Source organism: Chanodichthys erythropterus, chromosome 15 (assembly GCF_024489055.1).
Source record: "Chanodichthys erythropterus isolate Z2021 chromosome 15, ASM2448905v1, whole genome shotgun sequence".
NCBI classification, from domain to species: domain Eukaryota; kingdom Metazoa; phylum Chordata; class Actinopteri; order Cypriniformes; family Xenocyprididae; genus Chanodichthys; species Chanodichthys erythropterus.
In genome coordinates, this window is record NC_090235.1 from 29,590,305 (window position 1) to 29,612,128 (window position 21,824).

The following is a 21,824-nucleotide window of genomic DNA, read 5'->3' on the forward strand; positions in this document are numbered from 1 at the left end:
ATATTTTATATAAAATAAATAATGCTTATTTTGTAGGAGCGTTTGTGCATTTATAGCAATCTGCCAAAACAGATTTCCATTAAAAAATAAATAGTTTATATAACGAAGTATAACAAAAACTGCTGTGGTGTATTAACACTATTTAAATAATATACCAATGAGATTTTTCTTTACAATATGGTAATAAAAAATTAAAATGTGTTTATCAAAATTATGTTTATAATGTTAATGTCACACTGCAAAATGTGTGGAGGAAAAAACAAATCCAAAAAATACTTAATTTTTAGATGGAATGTATATACTTATTTTTGTTAGTACAAAAAAAAAGCTAATTTTGTATTAGCCACCACTGTCATCAAATAAACAAATTAAAATAGCAGAAAATTTCAGTTTGAAGATTTTAAATGAATTTAGTATGATTTTACAGTAGTTCCAATGAATAACTATGGAAATTAGGCGGAAACTTTGGTTTCCATGGGGGGGAAAAATCATCCTGGACAAAAACAAAAAAGCAGCTAGAGAGAGAGCAAGAAACAAGAAGGGAAAGAAATAACGGGAACTAGCAATACTACCAATATTGAAATGACAATAACAGTAACCGTGTAGATGTTTGGCTGGAGCAGTCGCTGTATGTATGAGCAGTGCGGTCTGGAAAGACTGTGATTTCTGCAGTTAGCCGTTAAGCTAACGGTTCAGCCCGGGTCATTCTGCGCTGTCAGCTACACTGCATGACGCTACCGCTGCAAACAACACGCCTGCGCCGTTAAATGACACTCATGCACCGATTATGTAGCGCTGTATCGTCAAATTCTCGGGTAAATATATATTTATAGGCATGGCAAACATTTAAGCACTTAAATATTCTCGTTCATAAGAGCAAAACGGGTCATTCTCAAGGCCACGGATGGAACCGGGGCGGCAGCGTGAGAACCCCCCCGGATCCGGGGAACCTGAGTCAGGGGAGTGGAGAGAGGAGAGCGCCGGGGTGGAGGCTGAGGAGAGGGACGACACCCTGAAAAACAGAAGCGGGGACGGAGGAAACGAAGAAGTTACGAGAAAAACCGAGAACAGTGAAGTGGTGGAGAAAGATAAGCCTGAGTTTGATGAAGATGAGGATCAGTATGAGGAAGAGCTAGACCCCAGGATTCAGGTATTAAGATTTGGACCCATAATAAACTTGATATTGTGACAGGTGCATTGAACTATGACATAATATTCACAATTAGCTTCAATTAATGGTTTTTATTGGCAAAATGATTTGTTTGAGTGTGATTTTGCTGGTTTTGTATAAATTCATATACTTATGTCTGTTATTTAATGCATATATTAATAGTAATTGAACGTCAGCTATCTTTCCTCCTTGTTTTCCATTTGTCAGGAGGAGCTGGAACACTTGAATCAGGCTAGTGATGAGATCAACAGACTGGAACTACAGCTGGACGTGAGTAATATGTGTGACTACTGCTGTTCTCTATTCTGTTGAGGTGCCACTGCCTACTTAGACAGTCGATGTGTCTCAATTTGCGCACTTACTAGCTATTCTATGCCATTTTTAGTATAAATAGCTTGAGTAGTGTTTTCACACTAAAAGTTCCAAAAAAGAAAAAGAGCACTTCAAATACATGGATAATGCACTTAAAGTGATACTTCACCCAAAAATGAAAATAATGTCTTTTATTACTCACCCTCATGACGTTCCACACCCATAAGACCTTTGTTAATCTTTGGAACACAAATTAAGATATTTTTGTTGAAATCCGATGGCTCAGTGAGGCCTCCATAGCCAGCAATGACATTTCCTCTCTCAAGATCCATTAATGTACTAAAAACATGGTTCAATTAATAGAGTGGTTCAATATTAATATTATAAAGCAATGAGAATATTTATGGTGCACCAAAAAAACAAAATAACAACTTATATAGTGATGGCTGATTTCAAAACACTGCTTCAGGAAGCTTCGAAGCATTATGAATCAGTGTATCGAATCATGATTCGGATCGCATGTGAAACCACCAAACTGCTGAAATCACGTGACTTTGGCGCGTGAAGCAAGCTTCCTGAAACCAAAAAAATTCTTGTCTCTTTATAATATTAATAGTGAACCACTGTACTCACATGAACTGGTTTGAATATGTTTTTAGTACGTTAATGGATCTTGAGAGAGGAAATGTCATTGCTCCCTATGCAGGCCTCCCTATATTTCAACAAAAATATCTTAATTTGTGTTCCAAAGATTAAGGAAGGTCTTACTGGTTTGGAACGGCATGAGGGTGAGTATTAAATGATAGAATTTTCATTTCTGGGTGAACCAACCCTTTAACTGTAAAACAGAAGTGTGCAATATGGGATATTTCATGCACTCAACTGTCACAGCTTTACTTACATAGCGGAGGGGGAAGGGATATCAGACTCTGATGTCAAAATAACCCTTTAACATTTATACACTAGACGGTAGAGTGCATGCATACCATATAGTGTGTCTTTTGGGACACAACTAATATCTTTATTCAGAATGCACATATGATGCACTGAAATGAGAGACAGAGTCGAGTGGCATAATGTCTTACAATCACATTTGGTTACACTAGTTGACATTGATCACTTCACATGTTTTGTTGTCTTTACCTCTTATTTGTGAAGCCAAAATTTGTTCAAGTTTACAGTTTTTTTTTTTAGTGGATGACTAATATAGGTTTGTTTTTTATGATTGATCAATGTGTGAGCAGGGCTGATACAAGGGTGATATATAATATACATAATGCAAAAATGCAATGTAATGAAAGCTTAAATGGAATAACAATATTTACAATACACTACTGTTCAAAACAAGTCAGTAAGATTAAAAAAAAAAAACCTTTTATTCTGCAAGGATGCAATAAAATTGATCAAAAGTGACAGTAAAGACATTTATAATGTTACAAAATAACTTTATTAAAAATAAATGCTGTTCTTTTGAACTTTCTATTCCTCAAAGTATCCTAAAGTAAATTGATAATTTCCACAAATATATTGAGCGGCACAGCTGTTTTCAACATTGATAATAATAAGAAATGTTTCTTGAGCAGCAAATCAGCACATTAGAATATTTTCTGAAGGATCATGTGACACTGAAGACTGGAGTAATGATGCTGAAAATTCAGCTTTGCCATCACAGGAAGAAATTACATTTTAAAATATATTAAAATATAAAACAGTTATTTTAAAATATAATATTTTGCTGTATTTTTAGCAAATAAATGCAGCCTTGGTGAGCATAAGAGACTTCTTTCAAAAGCATTAAAAATTTGAACAGATCCCAAACATTTGAACAGTCGTGTATGACACAATATTTACTCCTAAAAATAAAATAAAAAAGAAGGAAAAAGACAAATCCTAGTCTTCGCTTATTTACCCATTACTTCTTGTCTCTCTCTTTCACCGTATAATCTAATAAAGGTGAAAGAAGAAAGAAAACTCTCAGCCTTTGAACAAAAACAGATATGGAAAGTGTTTTCTCCTCTCTTTTAAAATTTATTTTGGTATCCTATTCCTAATTATGCATTTTGTTGCATTTTATTATTTGCATTCAATATGTTTTTTCTACTGTCTTTATGAGCCATGTTTGGGTTGCAAATCATCCCCACCAGTTGAGAACCACTAAACTGGAGTATTAATATGTATTGTTTACATGTTTTACTAATCATGCCAAGTAAAGCATTGTTTTTCCTCACTCTTTCTCGTTATCTCTGTCTAACACTCATTTAGGAAGCGAGATCAAGCTACAGGAGGATCCTTACAGACTCGGCACGCAAACTTAACGCTCAGGGCTCTCAGCTGGGAGCCTGCATTGAAAAAGCAAGACCTTACTATGAAGCCCGTAGACTCGCTAAAGAGGTGTGTGAGTGTGTGTGTATTAGAGAGCAAGGGAACATAATATTGCGTGTTTGTGCTTCATATCGTCTCAGTTGAGTTCAAGATGTTTTTGTAGTTTGCTGATTCATTTCCAGACTCTCATTATTGCACAAAATCCTCCCGCTGAACCAGAAGACATTTGTCAGTGCAGTGGTCATTATGGCGAAAGAGTTAGTGTGTTAATGTGATTAACCCTGATAACACAAGATTTGATTTGCACATCACTTTTCATTAGTGTTTTTGCAGCCAATTTTGAATATGTAATTGAGTTGATGAAAATCGTTTAGCTGTGGCTATAGAGAGTAATTGAAAACAGTTGAACCAGCAGCACTGAATTGAAACTCTGACTTGGCCATCAGACCCTCTCATGGAAAAACTGTAAATAAGTTTGAGAGTGGATGAGTAGACAAGGCAAGCTCATAAATGTAGTGGTTGTTTTCCATATTGATAAAGGAACCGTCACAATGTTCAACTAGTTTATCTATAATTTTTTGCTTGTGTGTGTATAGACAACTTACACTGTAAAATGCCCTTGTAAAGTTTGATTCTTTAAATTCATCCACTGTAGAGCAGCTCTTTGGCACAGCATCATGTCTTGTATTGCTGTTTTGAGCATGTCGCCATGAGCTTTGCATTTTAAAATGGGTAATTTTCAAAGGGAACAGTATCAATGCCCACTCGCTATGGCACGTGAGTAAGTGTTTTGAAAACATTATCCATATAAAACCATCATTTACAGACAAAGCATTATGAAATCATTTTTTTTACAGTTTGCGATGCAGCTACTGTCAGATTCAATACAGCTGACTGCTTCATCTGTCAACAAAAGTTACAAACACTCCATTACACTGTGCCTCGTTTACAAAATAATCTGCAGTCAAATTCTCCAAACAAACATGTAATACTCCGACGCAATCCAGGACGCCATTAAAAATTAACCATCCACTTGTTCCTGACACTGGTATCCTTCTGAAGTCTCTACAGCTATGTAAACAGGACGCTGCAAAGCGAAAGTTCATTTACGCTTCTATTTACTCTTCTATTTGCTCGCATCAGGTGTAGGCAAGTGTCAGCCGTTCACAGCCAACGGCAGTGGGCGGGGCCTATTGTGCGATGATATAAAACTATTCAATAGCTCGCACATCAAGATCGCACGTACAGAGGGGAGCGCAGAAACTCGTCAACGCTGTCCTGTGATTTATCACTAAAATAGCTTAGAAACCCAAAAGTTATAGCATATATTTTTCTAATTTTGAAGTAACTACTTACAACCCACAGCAATGCTACAGATGCTCTGTATCTGATTTACAACGAGCAGAAATCTGTAAGAAATGTTACGAACTAGGGGTGTCGCAGTATACCGGTATTGGCGATAACCGTGATATTTAAAACATGAAAAATCGATATTGTGTTAATTACGGGTCTGTAATAATAACAATATATCGTAATATTTAAAATGAATAATACACATGATAATATGACACGAAAATAATCCAGCGCCAGTACCTGGATGAGTACAATAGGTGGCGGTATTGCACCATAATGCTGCCATCTGACATAACACAGAAGATGCAGCACGCGCAGCTGCTATTGCCGTGCAAAATCATGTTGTCTGATAAGACAGAGGAGATTCTCTACACAGCAGAGCATGCGAGTGAAAATGTTTTTAGTTTCATATTTATCTTTAAATATTATAATGTTTTTTTTATTGAATCTGTATTGATTATGAAAAGTGAACAGCACGAGTAAGATAGGATAGCTACGTCATAAGATGCGCAATATATCGGGAGACATGGAGTGGGTCAGACATGATTTTGACTACTTCATTAAGTTTTGTTTTGTAGAAAGCCTTTTGTTAAAGTGATTTTCATTTTGTATAAATTGTATCTTAATTTTAATCAATATTTCAACCAATTGCCTGGATTTAAATAGAAGCAAATAAAGCAGACAATACAATTGAGCCGCCGGCGCGATCACTTGCATGTAAACTGGAGCTCGTCTCATAAATGAACCGAAACTTAGCTTATAGGCTACTTGCCTCACAGACATTAGAAATATATCTATAGAAAGCTTGAAATGACTACTTTTAAATGAAACAATTAAAAACTAAAAGAAATAGGCTACTCTCTGATTATGTAATCCGTATGAAATGTGCATTTAAAATCCAGATAGAGATGTTTTGAATGATTTAACATGAAGAGAATTAACACCATTTTGACAGTATATGGTTTGTCTGTGTTCAAGCCATCTTGGTTATTTTCGATAATGCATAGCCTTTATCACTGTATTGAACAAAATAATATAAAATAATATAATTTCTGCCTCTAAATAAAATCACATAGCATGGTCTTTAAAATGTACATCAGAAAGTCTTTTCAGTTCTTCGGGATACATTCAGGAAGGTTTTTTTTTTACTCCAGCTTGAAATCAGATAAACTAAATGCTCTTTTTCATAAAAATGTACTAAAGACAGAATGCAAAAATTAAAAATAATTTTTCTTTATCAGTATCTGATTACTCTTAAGTGTAGTTGTTGTATGCAATGGTGTTAAAATACAGCTAAAAGTGAGCTTCTATGTTTAATAGTCATGAATATGTACAAACCTTGTCAGTGAACTATGAGGGCAAAAAATTGTAATTGAGGTCAAATTTTCAATTAAATCATTAGGTCATATCCCTACTATGAAACTGTAAAGGGCTAGTTCACCAAAAAATGAAAATTCTTTCATTTATTACTCACTTTCATATCGTTCCACACCCATAAGACCTTCATTCATCTTCTGAACACAAAGTAAGATATTCTTAATTAAATCCGATGGCTCAGTGAGACCTGCATTGCCAGCAAGACAATTAACACTTTCAGTGCCCAGAAAGCTACTAAAGACGTATTTAAAACAGTTCATTTGACTACAGTGGTTAAATCTTAATGTTATGAAGCGATGAGAATACTTTTTGTGTGCCAAAGAAATAAAATAATGACTTTATTCAACAATATCTAGTGATGTGCGATTTCAAAACACTGCTTCATGATGCTTCGAAGCTTTACAAATCTTTTGTTTCGAATCAGTGGTTCAGAGCGCAGATCAAACTGCCAAAGTCATGTGATTTCAGTAAATGAGTCTTCGTTACTTCATAAGTGTTTTGAAATTTCAATGGTTCACCACTGGGGGGCGTGACTTTGGCAGTTTGATACACGCTCCGAACCACTGATTCGAAACAAAATATTCACAAAGCTTCGAAGCTTCATGAAGCAGTGTTTTGAAATCGCCCATCACTAGATTTTTTTTTTTTTTTTTGGCGCACAAAAAGTATTCTTGTCGCTTCATAACATTAAGGTTGAATCACTGTAGTCACATAAACTGTTTTAAATACGTATTTAGTAGCTTTCTGGGCATTGAAAGTGTTAATTGTTTTGCTGGCAATGCAGGCCTCACTGAGCCATCGGATCTTATAAAAAATATCTTAATTTGTGTTCCAAAGATGAACGAAGGTCTTACAGGTTTAGAACGACATGAGGGTGAGTAATTAATGACAGAATTTTATTTTTTGGGTGAACTAACCTTTTAAGGGTACAAAGACTCTTATATGTCAAAAGATCAAGGCAAATTTGATTGAGTTCAACTTTTAAAAAATGTCTCGGGTCATGTAAACGGAAACTACAAAAAATATAATTTTTGCGTTCCCATTCGCTCCAATTGCAAAAGAAAAAAATCCATGATAGCATCTACGACCACAAAAAAGTAGAGCTTGATTACATTGGTCAGAAGAGAGAAAGATGTTACATTTTCCATCACTTCCTCAGCCATTGTGTTAGAAACACTCACGCAGTACTAATTTTCTGAAATTTTATGCCAAAGTAATTTAACACAAAGTATAGTGTTAAAAATTCACATTTTTGTTTTTAATTAAATATGTAAAAAAAAAAAAATAAAAAAAAAACACAGATTTACGAAGAAAAAAACATCATTACAGTCTGTGAAATGTATTTTTTTATTCTCTTTTTTTCATTTTACTTTCCTAAAAGATTTTAATAAATCTTAATCGATGAATATTGTGCAAAACAAAGGCTTCATTCACACAGCAGCAGATTTCGGTTGTCAGCGCTGTTTTAAATTTTAAATAGGGTTACATTTACACACACATTTCCATTTGATGATATTCATGGACTCATTTCAAGAGTCTGCTAATAAAAGTGGTAGTCGATGTGTGAACATAGCCAAAGTTCGATATCATCCTTGGCAAGGATGCCATATTTCCAGCAAGTTATCCCAATGAATTATGGCCTGCCATTCTCAGTTCCTGACTTTTATTGATTAGTTTGGGTGTTCTGATCTGCGAACAGCAATTTTCACTGACAGCAAGCCAGGCTTTTTGAGCTAAACGGTTTTCAGATCCAGCCTTGTGTGCGGGATGATTGGCTGTCAGCTTAACCAACCTAAAATCCTATTGGCCATTTCACCCAGTTTATTTAAAATGAGTGGTTATGATTTGTGGTTTGTGAAGTGCTATACAGAGGACTTCTCTCTGGCATTTTCTTTTATTATATAAAAAATAATATTGCCATAGTAGTGTAGTATAATTCCATACTAATACCACATCCTTTAGCTAGTGTTTTATTACATATATATAACCTGATATAAAGTTTGGAAAGATTTGCAGTCCCCATTCACTTTATGGCTCTCTGTAAGGTCAGCATCCCTTCTTCTGATTGGCTGCATGTTTACAGAGCTGAGTGATTGATTTCTGTATATGAAATATGATGGATGACCTTACCCACAGGCTCAACAGGAGACCCAGAAGGCAGCGCTGAGGTACGAGAGGGCTGTCTCCATGCACACGGCTGCCAGAGAGATGGTTTATGTGGCTGAGCAAGGTTTATTGGCTGACAGGAACACATTGGACCCTACCTGGCAGGAGATGCTAAACCACGCCACAGCCAAGGTATGACGCAGTGACTCAGCATTGCTCTTTGATAATTACAGCAAAAGGCGGTGGCATAACTTAACTAAAAACACAAGAGCTCTTAGGTTTACAACAGGTCTTACTTGCTAAAATCAATCAATCCCTCATAGTCACAAGTATAGATTTTGCTGGTTAAATCCTAAAGTGTCTTATTTAAGTGTGCACAGCTGGATAGTATGGATTGTAGCGTGGCTTAGATTGTCACAGTGGGGGCAATCAATAACGCTGATGAATGCACACTTACACTTAAAGATCAAGGTTTACACATCTTCATTTATATTTTATTCTAGCCCTGTCAGTAAAATAGAGCAGCACTTTTCCAATGTGAAATCACGGTTTTTGTTTACAGTTGGGTTGACACCAAAATTTCATTAGGTACCATTGCCAGGGGAGTTTCAAGATTCTTGAAAATTCTTAATATGCTATTGAACACACTCCTTTATTACAATACATTGCCTCATGATTTTCAATTAATTATTCACCTGAACGGTCAGTAATAAAATAAAGAACAGAAACAAATGACATGCATTAGAACAGATAAAATAATAGAACACACTTACAAATGAAGTAAACACTGATTCAGGTTTATGAATGAATCATTCAAGTAAACAGTAATACAATTAAGTACAGAAACTAATTACAAGGAATAGAATAAAATGCAAATGATGTAAACATTGCATTAATTTTTCAAATTAATCAACTAAACAGTCAGTAATAAAAAGGACAAAGAAACAAATTGTCTTTTGTAATCTTTAACTTTTTGCTCTTACTCTGAAGTAACTTTTCTTTTATTTATTATTTTAGCAAACTGGCCTGGCTCCATTCTGGTTTGTAATGACCACTTTTAACAATCCATTCAATTTCCAAATTCAATATCCTTTCTTACTTTGAAATACGTTACTTTACAGGAATGAAATGTGTTATTCAGGCAATTCATGTTGGTTTAAAGTAAATTTTGCCTGTTTTCAATTTACCATTTAAGTATACAGTAATAAAATATAGAATAAAACAAATTACCAGTAATATAGAAGAAATAATCAATGTGATAGAACAAAGATACAAATAGAGTTGAAAGTTTCAGAACCAGCCTTGTCAAGTAAATATTCAGAAAACATTGGACGTTCACACTGTAGACCAGTGTTTCTCAAACTTTTTCTGCCATTCCCCACTTTGGAGGTAGGGAAGGGTTCTGAGCCCCACCTGTCCCCAATCGCCCCAACAAAATGGTAACTAACTTTAAGTTTAACTGTTAATTTATTAAAATTTATTTTATTAACATCACATTTTAAAAAGATAACATCAAATAACAGCATTATACAAATTATACAAATAGAGAAAATAAAAGTGCAGTTATATTAGCCTATCACTTTGCTTGAAAGTTAAAATATTCTAGCTGTTGTTTTTTCTTTCTTTTTGTTTTTTTAAATGCGACCGTTATTTTAGAACGTTTCCCCTATTTTTTCAATGGCGACGCTTCAAGCTTGTAACGTTATACACCGCAGCCAAAATAACACTGTATGGCAGATGTATCACTTTTATTTAGTTTCTCCTTTTTTATTGAAAATATTTACACAGGCTTACCATGTCATTAACTATCTGATATTCAGATTCTCAAATATGTGTATGTGAGTGTGTTTTGTCATTAAAAACCTTTCTAAAACATTTTTATCTTGATCTACAAACCCGATTCCAAAAAAGTTGGGACACTGTACAAATTGTGAATAAAAAAGGGATGCAATAATTTACAAATTTCATAAACTTATATTTTATTTTTATATTTTTATTTAAAGTTAAATGTACATATGGAAAGGCACCATCAATGCTGAAAGGTATATCCTTGTTCTAGAACAACATATGCTCCCATCCAGACGTCGTCTCTTTCAGGGAAGACCTTGCATTTTCCAACATGACAATGCCAGACCACATACTGCATCAATTACAAGATCATGGCTGCATAGAAGGAGGATCTGGGTACTGAAATGGCCAGCCTGCAGTCCAGATCTTTCACCCATAGAAAACATTTGGCGCATCATAAAGAGGAAGATGCGACAAAGAAGACCTAAGACAGTTGAGCAACTAGAAGCCTGTATTCGACAAGAATGGGACAACATTCCTTTTCCTAAACTTGAGCAACTTGTCTCCTCAGTCCCCAGACGTTTGCAGACTGTTATAAAAAGAAGAGGGGATGCCACACAGTGGCAAACATGGCCTTGTCCCAACTTTTTTGAGATGTGTTGGTGCCATGAAATTTAAAATCAACTTATTTTTCCCTTAAAATGATACATTTTCTCAGTTTAAACATTTGATATGTCATCTATGTTGTATTCTGAATAAAGTATTGAAATTTGAAACTTCCACATCATTGCATTCTGTTTTTATTCACAATTTGTACAGTGTCCCAACTTTTTTGAAATCGGGTTTGTATAAAGCAATATACACGCCGCCATGTTTGTTTGCACAGCCGGTCAGAGAGTCCTGTCAGTCAGAATTACAGCACATGAATTCATCAGTTTCTCCCGAAATACACGTAAGTACGTGGCCGGTGATCTGGGAGAAAATAGAGTAAATTTTATAGTTCCTTACACTATTTGTATCTGATATGAATAAAATATGTCGGCAAATTATATTTGAATTGATTGTTATTGCTGTTTCCATAGACATCAGTGTGTATTACAAACTCAAAATGTATCATTTTACTAGTAGTACTTATGTATATTTAAATGTCTGAAACCTAAAATGAACGTTATGTTGTTGAAAACGCTGCATAGTTGTGATATATGATAAACGCTGCTGCGCGCGTCTGTCTCTGGCTCAGCACCAGCCAAAGCGTGAAAGCACAGTTTGAGTCTTATGCCATGTCACTGAACATTTTAAATCCCCTATGTGGGACCGTACTCTCAGGGGCACAGAAATAAAAATCCCATATGTGGGACCGTACTCTCAAGGGCACAGAAATAAAAATCCCATACGTGGGCCCATACCGCTCAAAAGCTGAATAGAGATGGGCACAAAAATGAACAAATTTCCTCCCATTTGTCGCGCCCCACTTGTCATGTTTGTATTCCCCACCAGTGGGGCGTGCCCCACACTTTGAGAAACACTGCTGTAGACAGATTGATATTGTTACATTTTCTTCAGCTGTTAGTTCCTTGGGGGGAAGAGTAATCTAAATATCAACAAGCTCTTAAAAGAATATCCATTATTGATTCCATTATTGACAGTGGTGATATGATATTGATTCTTTGTCAAATCTTTGTATGAATGATACAGAAAGATATGACAATATATTCGATTTAATTTCTTTCATGTGTGAAAACAGAACAGGATATCACATTTGACATGTTGCTTTTTTTAGGTGAACGAGGCAGAGGAGGAGCGTTTGAGGAGCGAGAGGGAGCACCAGCGTGTCACTCAGCTTTGTCAGGAAGCAGAAGCGCGTGTGCAGACTTTACAGAAGGCCCTTAAGAGAGTCATTATCAAGTCCAAACCTTATTTTGAGCTCAAGGCTCAGTTCAACCACATCTTAGAGGTATGCATCAGAGACTGGCATCCACTATACAGGTATTCAAGGTCTGCTGGCCATATTGATTTAAGTAACAAAATGAAATCCTCTATGAAATGCAAACTAGGGATGGGCACAAAGAACAGAAACTTCACACTTACAGCATACAAACTAATCTTTTTAGTTTAATATTTTAGTATAGATTAAAATAAATCGTATAATTTTTTTAAAATATATGTGACCCTGTGCTGGCAAAATGAGTTGCAATAAGCAAATTTTCAAAAATTCATTAGTTATTCTCTCAGTCTCTATTAAAAAAATTCTTCTAAATGATGTATGATTTGTTGGAATCCGACAAAAAAAAACCTCTGACCTACCTTTTTGAAGTCGATAGAGTCAGCAAAGTCAATTTTAAGAAAAATCGAGTTAAAGTTTTCTGAAGGTTCTGAAACAAAATCACCTAGCAACCATACCTTAAAATTAGTGCTGGGCGGTATACCGGTTCATACTGAATACCGGTATTTATTTTTGTTATGATATGAATTTTGATGATACCGCAATACCGGTATATGTCGTTTAACCAACGGAACGCGGTGCAGCCCGTCACTGAGAGCGTCCCGTTTCACTGTTGCACTGTAGTGAGAGCACAGCTGAGATTGCATCACAGCCTATGGTAAATCCGAAATCAACCCCTAATGCCTCATTCACTATTCCCTACTTTATCCACTTATATTGTTCACTTGCAAGAGTGAATGAAAACGAGTGAGTGAATTCGGACAGTACACTCGTTATTGCGGTGCAATGTGAGATTGAATGAGTGCACTCAATAACGTCCACTATGGTTTCAGACACCACTACAAATGGCTTTCCCCTCAAATAATGCCCTATTTGAGGTTATAGGGGGCGATTTCGGATTCAGCCCTTGATTACAGCGGAGAATTCAAACTACACGCGGCGCGCGAGATAGAGCGGTTTCTGCACGGAGCGCCGTGATGAGATTAACAACTTTCTCCATATGGATATATCAGATATAAACACGCTCGCTCCGGTCTAAGTTTTTTTTATGGACCTATTTCATATATTCTAGTGCTCTAAACATGAACCTGCAGCTTGTATGCGCACATATTTCATCACGTCTTCTTGAAATGAAATGTAACGTTATGCAAAGGACACTGAACTGTAGGCTACGTCTGATCACGACCGCGATGACACGATGGGTTATTCTGCTACACAGAAGATGATGTAAGTTAATAAATAGACTGACAATTCAAAGAAGAATGGGCAAAAATTTAACTGCTTTATTCTTTGTGTTAAACTTACGTGTGTCATTTGTTCAGAGACTGTAGTGCTCTTAAATGTAGGCTACTGACAATATCCTTAGACAGTTTAAATGTTCTTACGTGTTTCTCCCTCGTTTTGGGAGTTTGTTTTTATAAAGGGTTAGATTTATAAAATGCTTAAGTTGCCCTCAACTCTTTTTTTATTCTATCTCCATGGTCATATTTTAATATTCATGTGTCTGTAATGAGTGTGTTGCAGGTCTGTGTTTTATTGGTTGTCTCCCCATAGCATCGTTTTGTGGGGCTTTGTAAACCTGTATTAACTCTAGTGTGGAATTTTTCTACAATATTCACTCATCATGAGAGTAAAACATGGCATTCTAGTCAATCTACTGCAGTATTTCCTCTCTCAAGCAGTGAAAATGTGGTTAACGCCTGGTCATGCATGGGGAAAAAAAATACCGTCATATACCGTGAAACAGATATAATTTTGAAAAATACTGTGATATAAATTTTTGGTCATACCCAGCACTACGTAAAATCCCTGGTAATAACACCTAATTTGGGACACACCAAGTCAAAACCCATATCTATGGGAAAAATATATATATTTAAGTTTTTTTCCATTATTCCACAATTGTTTGATTAACATTAATGAAGCCTACACTCAAAACAATAAACTGTTGGATTTACTTAAAAAAAAAAAAATGTCAAGTGGTTCTACGCAACTATATTGAGTAATTTGTACAAATAACAATTTAGTTGTATGAACAAAAGAAATTCAAGTAAAGCTGACAAAATGTTTTTGAGTACACAGACTTTGATCACAGTCTAAACACATGCAACACTCTTCTGCACAATGGTAACCACAAAATTTAAAAAAAATACAGACACTCCTCTAAATGTCCAACATAACTGAACATTAAACACTATCATAAACAAACACCATTTTTCCCTTTACTGAAAAACACATAAAATACTTTTATCCCTAAATAAAACTTTAATCCCTAAATTTACTCTCCTAATGCAGTCCTTTGCAAAACATGCTGGGAACTATGGATCCACTGCCCAGTTAGTTATGTCAACATTAATTTGTGCATTTGACTCAGCAATGTTAAGTTGACTGAACAAACACATATAAAGTAAAGCTGACAATACTAATTTTTAGTAGAAACCACTCAGTTAAGTTCATCTAGTTACATGAGTTTAAGTAACGTGAACAAGGATGGATTGAGTGAAACTAGCAACAGTGAAAGTTAATTTAATAAGACCTACTGTATCACACGGATCTAATATAATGTTACACATCGGATGTTTTTCCCCGACAGTTAACCAAACAGTTAACCAAGACATAACTGATAATGTTTGAGTGAATACTCATCAAGACAGATTTTTTTATTTTATTTTTTATTTTTAATACTGTAATTCTGTGTATGTGTGTATATCAGGATCACGCTCTGTCTGAGGCATCTTTGTGCGCATGATTTGGATCTCTCAGTCAGCGCGAGTAAGATCATTTTGTTTACATCAGCGTGAGTTTGAAAGAGAACTCAGAGAATCGCAGAGAAAAATGGCAATATTCATGGTCAAAGGAAAGGTACTCCTCTCAAAAAACATACAAATAATGATACTTTTAGATGTGTAATTGCTATTTGGAGCATTGGGTTCGCTAGACGAGGGCTTAATGAACAAATTTTTGTTAAAAACTCCATTTCGACCAAAATTGACATTTTTCACTTGTTTTGCCTGTAGCTCAACATTTGCCTGTGCACATTCAGACTCATTTTGCCAGCCTGGGTAAAATATGTCATTTATTGGTTATCAACCTTAACATGAAAATAATCATTGGCTTATCACAGGGGTGTCCAAACTTGGTCCTGGAGGGCCACTCTCCTGCAGAGTTTAGCTCCAACTAGCCTCAGCACACCTGGCTGGAAGTTTCAAGTTTCATGTGTGCTTAATTGGGGTTGGAGCTGAATTCTGAAGGACAGCGACCCTACAGGAGCACCCCTGGCTTATCGTATCAGCCTGAATTTCAGTATTAGTGTGTCCCTAAATATTTTCTGATGGATGATCATCCGTTTTTAGTCATTATAATGTCTTTAATATATATGGTGCAAGAACATGACAAATAAAAAAATAAAAATAATAATAATAATAATAATAATTTTACCCAATGTGCTATGATTATCCCCACTCATTAACAGGAGCACAAGTCCAAAGTCGTTCAGCTGGAGGAACGGGTGGCGAAGGTGAAGACCCGGTATTCTATCGCCCTCCGCAACCTTGAGCAAATCAGCGAGCAGATCCATGCGCAAAGGGGGCGCATTCGCGCCGCCAGAGAGCGCAACAGGGCCCGTGGGGGGCGGAGCTCTCCGGTCGGGGCAGAGTCAGAGGGTATAATTCAAGCAGGAGCATATGCAGGGGTGGTGGCCAATCCTTTAATGGATAATGACTGGGCCGATCAAGAGAAAACCCGGCAGTGGGTAGAGAAACACAGGGAGGCAGGTTGGGGACAAAGAGAGAGAGCGGAGAAGGCGGGGTCAGACTCCATGTCAGTCATAAGCCTGCAAACAATTGCCTCCGACCTGGAAAAGTTCGATTCTGTGGAGCACTTGGGCGACCTGAGTGATGTCGGAAGTATAATAGGTGAGGAGAAAGAGGCAGAGAGCGAGAGAGGATTTAGGGCTGAAGACACAATAGTAGCAAGAGAGGTGGCAAACCTTTCGAGACAGGATGCAGAGAAAGGTGCCTCAGGGACAGACAGACAGCAGAGAGAGAGAGAGCGGGAGAGCTTTGTGAAGCAGCACCACAGAAGTGTTAGTTTGTGAGGAGACAGGAAATTAGAGTTGCCTGTTACTCCACCCCAATCCTGGTGGGCTAAAGCTTGCCTGCAGGCTTCCAGGCGAGACTCTCAACTGACTACAAATGAATCAGACTGAAAACACTCAGTATTTGCTTAAAGGTGAAGTGTGTAATTTCAGCGGCACTATCGGCGCTAAACAGAACTGAAAAAACAAAGACTATTTTCTAACAGGTTTCCCCGAAACACTCACCCGTCTGCCATTGGTTACATAAACAGATGGTCCCACCCCCTAACCTATGCCATTGGTTGAGCCAGTGTTTCTGTCTGGCTGGTCGGGAGTTTACACTTTTAGGGGAAATCATCATACAAATGGCTTCATTATATTTGCACATTAGGTTGAGAATAGGAGAATGTCGAAAAAATTGCACACTTCATCTTTAAAGGTTAGTTCTTATTTGTTCATCTTCAGAACACAAATGAAGATATTTTGGTAATGCTTTACTGAAGTCCTTTATGTATAATGCATTATAAAAGTATTTTTATTGCATTAATTATGCCTTGTAATGCTCTTTATAATGCATTGTATGTTCTCATGTATAATCGTAACCACAGTTATAATATATTATAATACATTGTTACACCTTTATAAAGTATAATAGATTAAAAAAAACATGACACACAACCAATTTCAGATGTAACAAGGAATGTGCAAATATTATAATGCATTTTAACTTTGGTTACAATTATTTAGGAAATTATATAATGCATTACAACGTATATTATGAATACCTTAATAATGCATTATACTTAAAGGCTTTAAGTGCAGTGTTACCGATATATTTTTAATGAAATCTGAGCGATTTTTGTCCCTCCATTGACAGTTCACGCAACTACCACTTTGACGCTTCAAAAATAAACCATATGAATTGAGTGGTTTAGTCCAAATTTTCTGAAGCGACACGATCACCTTTATATAATGAATACATTTAATTTAGGCTTTTTTTCACATATAAACATTCATCAACATACACAACAGATAATGGTAAACGGAAGCTCAAGTGCACTTGCTTGACATGCGAGAACCAATGAGGTTCATTCTCACGTGTTACACAGCACGTTTGAGCTTCCGAAAGAACTAATGAGGTTTGTTCTCACGCATCAATCAAGTATGGTTGAGCTTCTGTTTCTGTTAGCTGATCAATGTTAATATGTGAATAAAAGCTGAAATTCAATCTGGTCATCATAAAAAGTGATCCAGTCTCTTTATGAAACTTTTTGAAGCAACAAAGTGTTAGTTGTGTGGACTGTCAGTGGAGGGACAGAAAACTGTCTGATTTTGTTAAAAATATCTTTATTTGTGTTTTGAAGATGAATGAAAGACTTAAGGGTTTTGAACGACATGAGGATAAGTAATTGATGACAATTTTTTTTTTTTTTCATTTTTGGGTAAACTAACCCAAAGGCATGCAAGCCTGTTTTCACCTGAGCAACCAAGTGGTTGGATCAAATTAAGAAATCAAGCCGCAAATCGTGAGATATGAAGTCACATTGTGAAATTTAAACTTGAATTGTGAGGTTTCAAAACCCATTGTAAGATAGAAATTCAAAGTTTGTGAGACATAAAGTCAAGATGGGCCTCATTCATGAAACTGAGTAAATTCGGAGTAATTTGTTTGTTAAATGAACTTTCCCGAAAACTCTCCTCCGGATTCACAAGTGCATTGTAAACCAGATTTTATAGCTAAATGTGTGTATTTTAAAGAATTCCAATGTTGTAAATAAGGTGCCCTGCAAGCTTATTTACAATTAGCATAATAATTGCAGAAATGTAATGGGTTCATTGGACTTTTTTTTCTTTCAGGTTTGGCTCCAGTATTGTATAAATGCAAAAGAGACTAATTAGCCATATACTTAAAAAGTATTCAATGAAAGTGTTAATCTTGCAGACAAATAATACTGATGGTTAGAATCGATGGACCATGTAATGTGTTTTTAATCATTTTTATCAATGAAATGTATTTAACTAATTAATTTTGTTATCAGAAATTCCTAAATGCAGTTTGTTTAGGAATTTCATATAATTTCTGTCATAATTCCAAAAATTTACATTGGAGCAGTTTTATGAACTTCTAACTTATTTCTGTTGATGTTTTATGAATGAGGCCCATTGTGAGATACAAAGTTGCAACTGTAGATCTAAAGTCACAGTTAATAGAAACATTCACAATTGCAAGATTCACAGTTTTATATTGCGTAATTCCACAAAAAATACACCAGCCATTTTTATTTTATTTTTTTATGGAAATGGTGAAAACAGGCTTCCATAACTAACAAACCTACCGCATAGTTCAAATGAGAAGAAAGCTTCTCTAGGGGTGGTGACTAAGATTCAGAAATCAATATAATGAATCCATTTTCAGACATAAGAAATGGAGTAATCGAGAAGAAAGAGCGTATTAAAACACTTACACTGATTGACGTGGCATTATTGTAACACTGCAGTATAGCAGAGGGGGTTCAGATGTTCTTGGCAAATTAATGAATAACAATAAGGAGGGGGGTTAATGTGGTATTTTAGTCAGTCTGCAGGGATTTGTAGTTCACACGCTCTGATCCCGTCTTCTCAGTTACTGTTTTACTTTCGGTCACGGGAACGGGGGGGGGGAGGGGAAGACCGAAAACCACTTTACACAATGAGAAAGAAAGAAAACAAATGAGAAATGCATTAAACATTGAAGATCAAACTCTGTTACCACAGAAAAGAGAAATGCTCTTACAATAGAGGTCTATGGGTACTGCTGTACACTTCCCTGAGAGGCTTCCATTGTTACTTTACGCACATTTAGGCTTAGGTGACTGAAAGCTGAGTCAAAGTCTTTTCTGTGATTATGAATATGACACAGATGCTGTTGATAGAACTTCACTTGTATGTTACCTGGAATTTTCCTTTATTAATATTGTATTTGGTTCCCATCTCTGTCTCTCTCAGCAAGTTTAGATATTTGGAATATTGTTTTCATTTGGCTGTCAGTTTGGTATTATTTTGCACAACATGTTACATTAAGTTCTAGCTCATCAATTTGTGGCATTTGTGATATTTCAGATCCAGAGTACTGTTTTTTTATTGATTTTGTTCTATTTGAGAGTTATTAGAATTTAGGTCAGTCCAGGAATGAAAGAGGGTCTTGTCTTAGAAAGACAAGAATAGAACATGTTTACAAGTTTACGAGTGTCCTGCTGAAATTTTACAAGAAAAGTTGAGTAAATAAAACAACAGTGGAATGGCTGAATGATGAATGATGTGTACTTGATGACGTAACTGTGTTTTGCAGATATACATTTTGAAATCATGTAATATGCTAGCTGTTCGAACAAACCGTGCTGTGGACAGTACAGTATTGTTTGCAAGTTTACATCCTACTCTCCTCTTCTGAATTTTTTGTTGTTTTGACATTTTTTTAAATGTAGTTGTTGTAGTTTTTTGTCCACAAACCCTGTAAATCCATCCTGCCCACCCATCATAACCTCTTCTGTACAGATTCCTCACCTCTCCTCATAGTAAATAGAAGATGCTCTGTAGAGTTAATCCAGTATGCTGCTGTCTCTCTCCATTCATAAGGTCACAGGAACTCTATGTATATACAAGCTGATGTATGATGAATACAAATAATCTTTACGTGACTGATAACTTATTCTGTAAATGTTAATTTATTGCACAGTTAGAGATATTAAAACTTGAATTTAACAACTATGCTCTTGTTTTTCTAATTTAATTTCACTTTGCAGAGATAAAAGTGTGGTTGCTAATTTTAGGTTATTGCTACTTTGTGTCTCCCAATTGTGATTTTATATTTTGTGAGGTGACTTTATATTTCGCAATGTAACTACTTGCAGAGACATTATAACTCACAATGTATCTTTACATCTTGTCGCTTAACTCGTTTCTCAAAAGTTTTGACTATATCTCATAATTGTGACTTGGTCTCCCATTTGTGACTTTATATTGTGAAATTTGTACTTTGCTTCTTTGTTTCTCAGCACTATATCTTGTTAAGTGTCAAATCTAACTTTATCTGACAATTACTACTTTATTTCTCACAACTGGGACTTGCATTTGTGAAAATTCTGACATTATATCTAAAAATGTGATTTTCACACTTGAAATAGTTAACCCTGGGTAAATGGAATCCTGGGTTATCAGTGCATATAATTTACCCGGGTTAACAATTAATCCTGGGTGTTCATAACCTGAAGTTTCACATTAGGGCTTTTCACACTATGCTTAACCCTGGGTTATCGTAACCCCGGGTAAAGGAGCGTTTCAAACTTGTAATTTAGAAGCAGTGTTACACAGCAAAATCCCCAAAGTTAAATCAACTCTGCTCAGATTGAATATGGTCCCTCTCTATATAGTGTTAAAGTAACAGTGAAGCAGAGTTAAAGTTAATGAGATAATTAAGTGATTAAGTTATGATTGAGCATTAGTGATGAACACCTGCTGTTAACAAGCATAATCACTGAAGAAAAACACAATAAAGGACTTCCAGCCACAGCCTTAGATGAAATCAACTGAAGATAAAAGACATTAAATCTCTCAAGATCTGATTAAACAACTCCACAAACAGCATATTATCTCATTAACTTTAACTCTGCTTCAGTGTTCTTTTAACTCTATGTAGAGAGGGATCATATGTTCTCTGAGCAGAGTAGATTTAACTCTGGGGATTTTGCTGTGTAGCACTGCTTTTTACCCGGGGTTATGAAATCCTGCTCCAGAGCAGAGTTAGTGCTTTCACGGCGTTAACTCCGCATTGTGGTGCCAAAATTGTACAGTGTGAAACAATGCGGTGTTAGAATGTTACAACTAGATGCTTAGCAACCGACAACCAATCACATGGCTTATATTCACGCACTTTGGGTAGTCATGGAAACACTGTGCGATGTATAGGCTATAAACAGTCGTTTCTGTGTATGATTGGAAAAATGTCAAACGGCGATGGAAAACACGACGATTGGAGTGAAGAAGAGACCGTCATTCTTACCTGTATAGTTTGAAAAGTTAATTCAGAAAAAAACTTTGATATTACAGTCAGCAATGAGGATGCAGAATGCTAGAGCCTTTATGTAAACAGGTCACATGCTGCATTTGTCCAGTCAGTAACACTGACACCAAAAATGTGCAGATAAGAGAAGAGTTTGATCTTGTGATCAGTGAATATAAGAGGTGAAGATGTCACACCCTCTTAAGGTGTCTGAGCCAATAAGGAGTTGTCCCCTCGGAGGGAAGTTTTACGAGTCTTTGTTCTGTAGCAAGATATCAGCATAAGACACTGGATTGGATGAATGAGAAAAGAACCCTCTAAATTCTTATAGTACTAATGT

At 36.0% G+C, this 21,824-nt stretch overlaps 1 protein-coding gene across 2 annotated transcripts; it reads left to right on the forward strand.

Annotated features, from left to right (window-relative positions):
- The first annotated feature begins 573 nt into the window (after positions 1 to 573).
- sh3bp5lb (SH3-binding domain protein 5-like, b) lies at positions 574 to 20,698 on the forward strand. 2 transcript variants are annotated; one of them, XM_067411257.1, is made up of 7 exons: positions 574 to 815; positions 898 to 1,150; positions 1,379 to 1,441; positions 3,746 to 3,874; positions 8,672 to 8,833; positions 12,210 to 12,383; positions 15,844 to 20,698. In XM_067411257.1, the coding sequence occupies exons 2-7, from the start codon at positions 905 to 907 to the stop codon at positions 16,465 to 16,467; spliced, it is 1,398 nt and encodes a 465-aa protein (XP_067267358.1). In that variant the 5' UTR covers positions 574 to 815; positions 898 to 904; the 3' UTR covers positions 16,468 to 20,698. The 2 variants fall into 2 exon arrangements, with proteins under 2 accessions (XP_067267358.1, XP_067267357.1); XM_067411256.1 differs by having other exon boundaries at positions 574 to 1,150.
- The last annotated feature ends 1,126 nt before the right edge of the window (positions 20,699 to 21,824 follow it).